Source organism: Nerophis lumbriciformis, linkage group LG02 (assembly GCF_033978685.3).
Source record: "Nerophis lumbriciformis linkage group LG02, RoL_Nlum_v2.1, whole genome shotgun sequence".
NCBI classification, from domain to species: Eukaryota; Metazoa; Chordata; class Actinopteri; order Syngnathiformes; family Syngnathidae; genus Nerophis; species Nerophis lumbriciformis.
In genome coordinates this window covers 47,560,001-47,572,500 of record NC_084549.2, presented here as the reverse complement: position 1 = coordinate 47,572,500, position 12,500 = coordinate 47,560,001, and the positions used below count along the sequence as shown (strand labels likewise).

Genomic DNA, 12,500 nt, shown 5'->3' with positions numbered 1-12,500 from the left:
ACAATTTTGAATCCATCCACAAGTAAGGAAAACTTGGATTATTTCACCTTGTTGTGTACTTTTTAATGCCGAAAGAAGCGATTTCAGCCACATTACAGCCGAGTTTAGATATACTTTTCGAGACGAGTGACGTATCCGAATGACGTAAGCGCGCTCCCGCGTCAGGGGGTGCATTCTACGGCAGATGTGCGTTTCCCGGCACAACACCGGTCACTCGCAGGACCTACCTGGCCGTACCCGTCCCGTCTCGCTTCGCCTCTCGGTCGCTCCCGGGAGTCACCGCAGGACTCTGGGCATACTTGCCAACCTTGAGACCTCCGATTTCGGGAGGTGGGGGGCGGGGGGCGTGGTTGGGGGTGTGGTTAAGAGGGGAGGAGTATATTTACAGCTAGAATTCACCAAGTCAAGTATTTCATATATATATATATATATATATATATATATATATATATATATATACACGATTGTAGCTGAGATAGGCTCCAGCGCCCCCCGCGACCCCAAAGGGAATAAGCGGTAGAAAATGGATGGATGGATGGATATATATATATATATATATATATATATATATATATATATATATATATATGAAATACTTGAATTTCAGTGTTCATTTATTTACACATATACACACACATAACACTCATCTACTCATGGTTGAGTTAAGGGTTGAATTGTCCATCCTTGTTCTATTCTCTGTCACTATTTTTCGAACCATGCTGAACACCCTCTCTGATGATGCATTGCTGTGTGGCACGCACAAAAGTGCTTTCATCAAATGCACTAGATGGCAGTATTGTCCTGTTTAAGAGTGTCACAACATTGCTGTTTACGGCAGACAAACTGCTTTACGATAGACAAAAACGTGACTGTTGTGTGTTGTTGCCGTGCTCGGAGGACGTTAATGAAACTGCCCAACAATAAACCCACATAAGAAACCAAGAACTCGCCCTCCATCATTCTACAGTTATAACGTGATTGGGCAGGTACGCTGTTTATATTGTGGGTTAGCGGACTCAGGTCTGCATGGACCTGAGTCCGCCTGAATTTCGGGAGATTTTCGGGAGAAAATTTGTCCCGGGAGGTATTCGGGAGAGGCGCTGAATTTCGGGAGTCTCCCGGAAAATTCGGGAGGGTTGGCAAGTATGTCTCTTGGACCCGATCGCTCCTGTCCACAGGACCACACAGCCAGCGTACAACGCACGAGCCCGCAAGCCCGCAAGCCCACAGCCAAAGGCAGTTTGATCACCCCCACATATACTTCGGAGGCAGAGTTTCCTCTGCCCCTGTGTGTTGTGGGCTTCTTGGGGTTCACTCCGGTAGCTTGCGGGGTCTGCTGTGTAGTCCTGGATTCCTTCCCAGCCTGCGGGCATCCACCCGGACGCTCTTGGCAAAGCCTGTCAATACTCTCCGGTCACTTCCTCCTCCTTCCGTCGCGCTTCCCTCGGTCGCGCCTCCCTCCCTCGGTCGCTCTTTCTTCCTCATCCCTCTTCCTTCTCTCTGTCGCCCTTCCTTCTCGGTCGCTCTTCCCTTTTAAATGTGTGCAGCCTTAATGCTCCACAGGTGCGTCTGTTCTCAGGTGTCGTTTGATTGGGCACTTTGGTTGTTAGGGGCAACAAGCTAAAAGGGGCAAGTCTTAAAATGCCAGCAAAGTCCACCAAGAGTAAAAACATGCAATTAAAAATACAATCAAAATCCACAAAGTGTAAAAACATGCAACTAAAAATACAATCAAATTCAACAGCAATAAAAACATGCAATTAAAATCCACAACAATAAAAACACTCTAAAACATGCATGGCAATGAAACATAAAAAATAAAATCCCCTACTTGTGTCCCATCACATCAGCAACTGACAGTTCATTTCAACAGAACACCTGAAGCAGCTAATACACCCAGCTTTAACTTACAGTTGTTGTCCATACCACGATCGATGTAGTCTCCAGCACCCCCGCAACCCCAAGAGGGACAAGCGGTAGAAAATGGATGGATGGATGGGTTTACGTAATAATGACGTTGTCTAAATTAAATTTTTACATTGCTAAGTAAAGTATGAAAAAATATGTTGTGGATGATTTAATTGAATAAGAGCAGTGCTGTCTTGAAGTCATGAGATCGACTATTTATTATTTTTGTCTACCCACTGACGAAACATACACATTCTTAATGCTTAATGCTGCTTTCATTGTGTGTACAGTAAAAAAGTTTTAGTGTCAATATATGTCTGTTTAGAAATTTCTGTTCAACGGATCTTTCCACCAGCCAAAATGTGCTAGTGTCATTTCACGTAAATAAAGTGTCTTCTTTGAGAACATTCTGACACTTATTAAACAAGTTTTTATTTTTATTTTACTTTTATTTTTATTTCTATACTTGTACATGTGCTAGTTGGGGTAAATAGTGTCTGTCCCTCCCACCCCCAGCTTGTTCTTCTTCATCTGCAAATGTAGTATGCATTGATTGGTGAAAATTGTTCCAAACGTCACTAGTGCGTACGTTGCATCGGTGAAACAGAGTCATGTGACAGTGCTCGCTGAATGAATGATTACGTCTTTGCAAGCAGAAACAATAGATTATTAATACTACTAATCAATCAATGGAAATTAAACTCAGCGTTTCTTCTTAACAAAAATACTCAGGTAAAAGTAAAAAGTATGTAGCATTTTAACTACTTTGACAAGTACAGTTTATCCAAACAGTTACTTAGTGTGTTCCTACCCACCTCTGATTCGTTCTATGTATGTTGTGTGTGTGTGTATACATCCAGTGGCATTAACGCATTACATAGTGGTATTGAGGATTATTAATCTTTATCAGGGGCACCGAAAAGGGAGACGGATTCTAGGGGCCCATGATGGAGGGGGGCCCAGAGAGGCCCCTAATGATGATGGAATTATAATACAGAAAAAATAATGACACTGTGTTGGGGGCCCTGTAAAGATTCTTTTCATGGGGCCCAAAATCCCTAGCGGCGCCCCTGATCTTTATACACAGATTCAGTGTAATATTTTCCTACTGTACTGTCATGTCCGTGTGATCATGTTTTGTTTGGCAATGTGCTTTTTTTGGATTTTGTCAGTTCCTGTTGTTTCACTCCCCGTTTTGTTTCCATGACAACCCATTAATTTTCACCTGTTCTCATGTCACACACCTGATTCATTTGCACTCACGCACCTGTTGTTAATCATGTCTGTGTTATTTAAGCTTTTAATTTTCTGTTGGTCGGCCTGGTGCCATCACATTCATGCTCTGCACTCTTGACATGCTGCTTACTCTGTCCAGGTCATAGTTCATGCTGCTCTCTTCTTGCCACGTACATTTTTTATTTATTCAAGCCACTGTTTTGTACCTCCGCTGTGAGCGCCTTTTGTTTGTTTCTTTTTTTTTCTACCTGGGATTGAGTGCGTGAAAAAAAAAAATTGTGACTTGGGCGTGGCTTGAGTCCTGGGGGGCGGGGCATGAAATTCAGATGGCTGTGACTGATTAGCTCTGATGTTCAAAATCATGTTTTGGTAGTGTTTTATCATGTTTTTAGAGTCTTTGGTTGGAGGCGGGTGATTAAAAGAAAAAGCATTGAAAAAAAAATCATGGTCTGTGACGTCATCTTGGCGCTGCCAGGCTGGCGGCCATCTATTTCCGCCCGGAGGAGGAGGAGCTTGCGGGAGCACCGCGTGCAGTCCGCTTGCCTTCCCTGATTTCTTTGGTCTGGAGCGGCGCTTCCGGGACTGCGGTGACGCATCCCCGTCCTCGGACCAAATGGAGCTCAATGGCACCAGTTTTCCATCTGGCCCCCACATCAGGTCCATTGTTTCCCACAGGACAGGCATCTATTTGTGGTGGTGTGGTCGGGGGGTGGCGGCGGCAGCGGCGATGACCAAGAAGAACACGGAGTTGGAATATAATTGCAACCATTTATGTACATATTTATATACAGATTTGAACAATTAGTTATTCACTGAAATATATTTATTAATTGTAGTTCTTACAAAAAATACATCTTATAAAATATAAAAGCTAAAATGTCTCTTAAAGCTCTGCCCCTTTAATTAGTGCATACATCATCTGTGTGAAGGAGTGAACATCCAACATTAGAATTTATTACTAACGAGCAGAACCGCTCTATGTACAGTGCCGTCTAACCTTAAGCGGCAGCAGCTCAACACATGCAGGGTTCAACGTTAAGGTTTTTTTCTACTTGCCCGACTTCTCAAATCTACTTGCCGCAATATTTTTACTTGTCCTGCCTAGGTTTTTTTCTGGCTGTGTAGTGCTCATGGCTTATATCTTACTAAAATCCTTCCCATTGACTATTTACAACACTACACAGTATTTATTATTATTATTATTATTATTATTATTATTATTATTATTATTATTATTATTATTATTATTATTATTATTATTATAATTATTATTATTATTACAATTAAATGGCATTGCATACATGTAAAATTAAATGCTATTTCACATTATTTGACCAGTAGCAGTTACACCCATCTGAACAGGTCAGCCACCTGTTTAAAGCCCGATCACTGTTGAAATCTTGAAATGAAGGGCCTTTAATGGCCAAAACATTAACCTGGACAACATTTTAACAGCTGGTTGACTCAGATTTTATTCTTTTCATTGCATTCACATGCTGCAGTGGACAGTGGACAATTTAGCTTCAGTATTAATGCAGTATCTGAAGCACCATCTCCACGTGTGTTTATTGACAACAGGGTTATAACCTGGACACGTTAGCTCGTCGGTATGGTAACAGGTGACTGTTACTACGTGCGTCTGCCCCGGCCCCCGAGTCAAACAGCGGCGGTGTTAATGAAGCAGCGTCAGGCTGCTCACCGTCAGTGAAACGCTCGGTGAAATCGCGGATTAACGTTAAACATATGACGAACCGCGAGCGATGCAGCTATAACCTATCTCACCTGGTAGAGCACCCGCTGCGGTGACCCTGTTCGATCCCACCTGACAGTCGCTTTGCTCCACGTCAATCCCCCCTCTCACCCTCTCTCCCCCCTCCCCCGTCTCTCTCCAGCTGTCCTTTCAAAATAAATGCATTCAAATCCCGAAAATAAAAATTAAGAAAATCTGAGTCGGTGCTGCACACTGCACAGGTTCGGACCACTTTTGAACTTGTTTGCCAAGACGTCTTACCCTCGTATTTTGATCCGGTCGGTCCGTTCTTCTTTTACTTCGTCGTCGTCGTCTTTTTCTTCTTCTTCTTCTGGCCCACCAGGTGAATTAAGTGCTATTGGCGGAGTTACAATGCATAGTAGGCTACCGCCACCTACTGCACCGGAATTGTAACTACAAGCAACATTCACAGACAGAGTCTCATTGCTTTTATGAGCGGTCGAGCGAGTCAAAAACTGAAAAATCTATTTGTGGCGGACGTAATTATTTCGTGGCGGGCCGCCACAAATAAATGAATGTGTGGGAAATAGTGAGGTCTCTGCGCTCCACGGAGGAATAACGCAGCGTCTCTTCCTCCATCGCGCGCAGGACCGCCCACGCTCCCTCGTCCAACTTGTCCACTTCGTCCAACCTTCTTGCCGAAAAACGTTTTTGCTGGTGACATTCTGTCAATACGTGGACCTTGGAGTTTGTTTTCCCGGAATGCAAAGGAAAGTTGGCGCGGGCAAGGCGTGAATGTAAGTACATGATTTAATAAACCACTAACAAACTACAAAAAAAGGAAGCAAACAAAAGGCGCACACAATGGCGGAGAACACACTTGACTATTGAAACCAAAAGACTAGCACTAAGGCAATTAACTATGAACACGAAACAAAAACCCTTACTGTGGCATGGCATGAAGCATGAACTATCTTTCCATCCATACTACTGCTACCCTTGAGATTCCTGTTCATTATAGTTCATGCTTCATGTCATGCAACAGTAAGTGTTTTTGTTTCATGTTCATAGTTAATTGCCTTTGTGCTAGTCTTTTGTCTCAGTAGTCAAGTTTGTTCTCCGCCATTGTGCGCACCTTTTGTTTGCTTCCTTTTTTTGTAGTTTGTTAGTGTTTTAATAAATCATGTACTTACATTCACGCCTTGCCCGCGCCAACGTTCCTTTGCATTCCGGGAAAACAAACTCCAAGGTCCACGTATAGACATGTACAAATTTAATTTGCATTCATTCTGTTTTTAATTTTTGCAATGTAGAATATTTATACTTAATAGATCTTCAATGATCCATCCATCCATCCATTTTCTACCGCTTATTCCCTTTGGGGTCGCGGGGGTGCTGGAGCCTATCTCAGCTACAATCGGGCGGAAGGCGGGGTACACCCTGGACAAGTTGCCACCTATCTTCAATGATGTTTAACCCAAAATAATCAAGTTAAAGTGGAGTTACATATGACACTTATTCTTTACCCTTATCAATGTAGTGCAAATGTACTTTATATGTAGAGAAAATATGTTTTATATCGAATAAAATCATTTTAATAGTAACATTTATTGAGTATTTTATTAAAAAAATTTCTATCGTCACAAAAACGTCACGCCAGACTTTTTATAACAATTTTAATACTAATAGTGATATTTTACTAACTTGTTTTATTTATGAATCGATTGAATAAATATAATAACAGTTATATTGTACTTTTTGTTAGTATTAAGTATTTATAAATATTAATGAAATATTTATAATTATTTAATTATTGTTACATAGATTTAAATTAACTTTAAAATCATTTGGAAAAGGGCCCATTTACCTGTGCACTGCCATTTTGTTAATTGTGATATTTTGCTCGCTTTGATTCTATGAATTTATTGCAGAAATATAATAAAAACAGATTAATAGTAATATTTTACACACTATAAAAACATTAACATTGTTACATTAATTTAAAATAATGTTTAATTGTAAAAAAAATAAATATGGCAGAGGGGTTAGTGCATCTGCCTCACAATACGAAGGTCCTGAGTAGTCTTGGGTTCAATCCCGGGCTCGGGATCTTTCTGTGTGGAGTTTGCATGTTCTCCCCGTGACTGCGTGGGTTCCCTCCGAGTACTCCGGCTTCCTCCCACTGCCAAAGACATGCATCTGGGGATAGGTTGATTGGCAACACTAAATTGGCCCTAGTGTGTGGATGTGAGTGTGAATGTTGTCTGTCTATCTGTGTTGGCCCTGCGATGAGGTGGCTACTTGTCCAGGGTGTACCCCGCCTTCCGCCCGATTGTAGCTGAGATAGGCTCCAGCGCCCCCCGCGACCCCAAAGGGAATAAGCGGTAGAAAATGGATGGATGGATGGATTTTTCAAATGAAATAGCTTACCTGATAGGCAGTCATTTTGGGAAATATCTGGGATCGTCACATGAGCATCACATGACAACAACTCCTTATTTTTTAATTTGTTTATTCAGGACAATGCACAATTGATGAACAATCTGATTTACAGATTGTAAATGGGGCCCGATTATAGCATAGTTGCTGATTTACATCTGTAGTCCCAGACATAAAAACACAAACACCAAAGGACAATAAAACATTATAATGTCAAAAACACAGACACAACAAATTGAAACATTAGTTAAAGTGACGACATGACTGTAAATTTATAAGAAACAATTTAAGATGCTTTTTAAAAGTGTAAAAAGTGGGACATGCTATAATATTACTGGGAAGTCTGTTCCAGAAATCCAGAAATGACCTATTTGGACTGACAGAACTGTTTGTCCAAATGATAATGATAAATGGGTTGTACTTGTATAGCGCTTTTCTACCTTCAAGGTACTCAAAGCGCTTTGACACTACTTCCACATTTACCCATTCACACACACATTCACACACTGATGGAGGGAGCTGCCATGCAAGGCGCTAACCAGCACCCATCAGGAGCAAGGGTGAAGTGTCTTGCTCAGGACACAACGGACATGACGAGGTTGGTACTAGGTGGGGATTGAACCAGGGACCCTCGGGTCGCGCACGGCCATACTTCCACTGCGCCACACCGCCCAAAGGTTGTTTTTCATCAAGGTCTCTTCTGGAGGAGGCTTTGGTGCCAAAACGTCTGTCAGTCCTCAGTGTAATTAATGTATGTGGAGAATGGTGGTGGGGCTAGTCCAGGGGTCGGCAACCCGCGGCTCTAGAGCCGCATAGCGCCGCCCTAGTGGCTCTCTGGAGCTTTTTCAGAAATGTATGAAAAATGGAAAAAGATGAGGGGGAAAAAAATCTATTTTTTGTTTTAATATGGTTTCTGTAGGAGGACAAACATGACACAAACCTCCCTAATTGTTATAAAGCACACTGTTTATATTAAACATGCTTCACTGATTCGAGTATTTGGAGAGCGCCGTTTTGTCCTACTAATTTTGGCGGTCCTTGAACTCACTGTAGTTTGTTTACATGTATAACTTTCTCTGACTTTCGAGGACGTGTTTTATGCCACTTCTTTTTCTGTCTCATTTTGTCTTTTAAGGTTGTGCATGAAAGGTGAGTTTTGTTGATGTTATTGACTTGTTGGAGTGCTAATCAGACATATTTGGTCACTGCATGACTGCAAGCTAATCGATGCTAACATGCTATTTAGGCTAGCTATATGTACATATTGCATCATTATGCCTCATTTGTAGCTATATTTGAGCTCATTTAGTTTCCTTTAAGTCCTCTTAATTCAATGTATATCTCATGACACACTATCTGTATGTAATATGGCTTTTAATTTTTTGCGGCTCCAGACAGATTTTTTTTTGTATTTTTGGTCCAATATGGCTCTTTCAACATTTTGGGTTGCCGACCCCTGGGCTAGTCCATGAAGAACTTTATAAATGAAACAGCTGAATAGAATTTTCAAAGTTAAGCATTTTATAATTTACCAAATGTTACACCGATGAAATGACAGAGGCTCCTAAATGTTTCCTCAACAATCTTTAACTTAAAGAGTTCTGTATAGCAGTGGCGTGTCTAGGGGGTGGCCTAGGGTGGCACCCCAAGAATCAGAATCAGATAGGCTACCCCACTCAGAGGCGGAAGGATTTGAAGCATACAAACATACTGGGTCAAAATGCAAAAAAGGAGATTGCTTAATGGAATGATGTGATGTGTCGAGGCTTCAAGGCGTGTGTGTGGAGTAATGCAGGGGGTGTTTCAGCATAGTGCGTGTCAAGGCTTTCTTCATGTTGAGGAGGAGCCAGAAATGATGACGTATGAAGCCTTCGCTTCGGGGCACGGTTCAGATTCTGCGAGGAGTTGTGGTCGGTTCGGCATCTGGATAGAAAATAAAAATGTATTTTTTAAATGCCAATACAATAAAATAATAAAAACAGGTGATGCTGTTTGAGGCTCTGTGAGCAGCATGAGTAACACAAAAAATGTGCTAAATTTGCTTGTCCACTAGTGAAGTGCGTATCGTTACTTAAATATCGATACCACCGATACCAGATCTTTATGCTCTAATATCAATATTCAAGTCAAACTTTTGGTATTTGAGATCATTTATAAAATTAAACAGGAACACAGTGTAAAGCATCTCAATAATTTGATCAATGAAAATGATGAAACGTGATTGATGGGAACTACTTTTTCTTCCGCCTAGGTAAATACGTAATGCATATTTAAAACCAAAAACAGAATCGTAAAACTTCAGTTTTATTTGATCAGCCTTTTTACTGCCGTGTTACAGACACCGTTTGGAAACAATTAAGGTATTAACATTTAGGCAATTTTTCTGTAAAACTAACTAATTTCAAAACGTATATATCTGTGGCTTATATATAGCTAACACATGGAAAAATATGTTTTTCCTTCTGAGTGCAGCTTACAGTTCGGATAATTCTCCACTCCCCCAACCCCGTGCCACCCCTGAAAAAAAGTATGGACATGCCACTGCTATATAGACCACTGGTAAAGTGTTAGTTTTGGGGTTTTATGGGTTAAAATGCTTTTAGTCTGGTCTTGCATTAGCCTGAGTGTTCGTGTATTTCATGAACTATAATCATATTTAGCAATTTGAAGTGGTCCTTTCTGACTCAGTGTATTTGTTTTCCCACGTGTACGCAGCATCTGACTGGCTCGCTGCTGGCCGTGGCATTTCTAACTTCCTTTGGGAGTTCCATGCTTTATGGGTACAATCTGGCCGTGGTCAACTCTCCAGCTGTGGTAAGACATATGTTCTATTATTATCAATCAATCAATCAATGTTTATTTATATAGCCCTAAATCACAAGTGTCTCAAAGGGCTTATTACTTATCATGTATTATAGAGCCGCAAACAAATTACTGGCGTGGTCACAGTACACTTGTAAAGAACATAATGTCATGGCTGTCTTGAGTTTCCAATAAAAAAAAAAGAAAAAAAAAAGAGTTTCCAATAATTTCTACAACTCTTGTTTTTTTGTGATAGAGTTATTGGAACACATACTTTTTTAAAAACATTCATGAAGTTTGGTTCTTTTATGAATGTATTATGGGTCTACTGAAAATGTGACCAAATCTGCTGGGTCAAAAGTATACATACAGCAATGTTAATATTTGGTTGCATGTCCCTTGGCAAGTTGCACTGCAAAAGGCGCTTTTGGTAGCCATCCACAAGCTTCTGGCAAGCTTGTGGTTGAATTTTTGACCACTCCTCTTGACAAAATTGGTGCAGTTCAGCTAAATTTGTTGGTTTTCTGACATGGACTTGTTTCTTCAGCATTGTCCACATGTTTAACTCAGGACTTTGAGAAGGCCATTCTAAAATCTTAATTCCAGCCTGATATAGCCATTCCTTTACCACTTTTGACGTATGTTTGGGGTCATTGTCCTGTTGGAACACCCAACTGCGCCCAAGACCCAACCTCCGTGCTGATGATTTTATGTTGTCCTGAAGAATTTGGAGGTAATCCTTATTTTCCATTGTCCCATTTACTCTCTGGAAAGCACCAGTTCCATTGGCAGCAAAACAGGCCCAGAGCATATTACTACCACCACCATGCTTGATGGTAGGAATGGTATTCCTGGGATTAAAGGCATCACCTTTTCTCCTCCAAACATATTGCTGGGTATTGTCGCCAAACAGCTCAATTTTTGTTTTATCTGACCACAGAACTTTCCTCCAGAAGGTCTTATCTTTGTCCATGTGATGTCAGATGAAACAACAATTTAGCTGTTTGGCCACAATAACAGGAACACCAAGCCTACCATCAAGCATGGTGGTGGTAGTAATATGCTCTGGGCCTGTTTTGCTGCCAATGAAACGCTCGGTGAAATCGTGGATTAACGTTAAATATATGACGAGTCGCGAGCGATGCAGCTATAACCTATCTACCGTATTTTCCGCACCATAAGGCGCCCTGGGTTATAAGCCGCGCCTTCAATGAACGGCATATTTCAAAACTTTGTCCACCTATAAGCCGCCCCGTGTTGTAAGCCGCATCTAACTGCGCTAAAGGAATGTCAAAAAAACAGTCAGATAGGTCAGTCAAACTTTAATAATATATTAAAAACCAGCGTGATGTGGGCGCGCATGGAGTCGTATATCAGCATGGACGGAGCTGCGTGAAAAAAGTCACCCGGCCTCTTCGCGTAAACTTACCTTAACCACTCGCTCATCTTTTCTTCATTCATCCATCCCTTCGAGTTAGCTTTTATGATGACGCCGGCTGGAAAGGTCTCTTTTGGCAAGGTCTTCCTTTTGAATATCACCATGGGTGGAAGTTTCTGGCCATTAGCATGGCAAGCAAGAACCACAGTGAAGGATGACTTCTCATTCCCTGTGGTGCGAATATTCACCGTACGTGCTCCCGTTGTATCCACAGTGCGGTTCACAGGAATATCAAAAGTCAGTGGAACCTCGTCCATGTTGATAATGTTCTCTGGCCGGAACTTTTTTTCAGCTATCTTGTTTTTACAATATGCACGGAAAGTAGCCAGCTTTTCTTGAAAGTCTTTAGGCAGTTGCTGTGAAATAGTAGTAGTCCGTGTGCGGATGGAGAGATTGCGTCTTTTCATGAACCGGAAACCTGTCGCCATTTTGTGGTCTTTACAGATGTAAACACACAAAGGAAATGAAACGTAAAATCCGCGCGCTTCTTCTTCTTCTACGCGGGCGGGTGGTTGCTTACAGTAGAAGAAGAAGCGCTACCTGTTCTATGGGGGCGGGTGCTTACCTTGGCGGTTGCTTGCGTAGAAGAAGAAGCACTTCCTCTTCTACGGGGAAAAAAGATGGCGGCTGTTTACCGTAGTTGCGAGACTGAAACTTTATGAAAATGAATCTTAATATTAATCCATATATAAAGCGCACCGGGTTATAAGGCGCACTGTCAGCTTTTGAGAAAATTTGTGGTTTTTAGGTGCGCCTTATAGTGCGGAAAATACGGTACCTATAACCTATATTACCCTCGTATTTTGATCCGGTCGGTCCGTTCTTTTACTCCGTCGTCGTCGTCGTCTTCTTCTTCTTCTTCTTCTTCTTCTTCTTCTTCTTCTTCTGGCCCACCAGATGAATTAAGTGCTATTGGCGGAGTTACAATGCATAGTAGGCTACCGCCACCTACTGCACCGGAGTTGT

At 41.6% G+C, this 12,500-nt stretch overlaps 1 protein-coding gene across 1 annotated transcript in view; it reads left to right on the top strand.

Annotated features, from left to right (window-relative positions):
- Positions 1 to 12,500, top strand: part of slc2a15a (solute carrier family 2 member 15a) — a 145,318-nt gene that overhangs the window by 17,189 nt on the left and 115,629 nt on the right. The window contains exon 3 of the mRNA XM_061963786.1: positions 10,010 to 10,108. Within this exon, the coding sequence (XP_061819770.1) occupies positions 10,010 to 10,108 (99 nt within the window). The remainder of the gene's footprint in view (positions 1 to 10,009; positions 10,109 to 12,500) is intronic.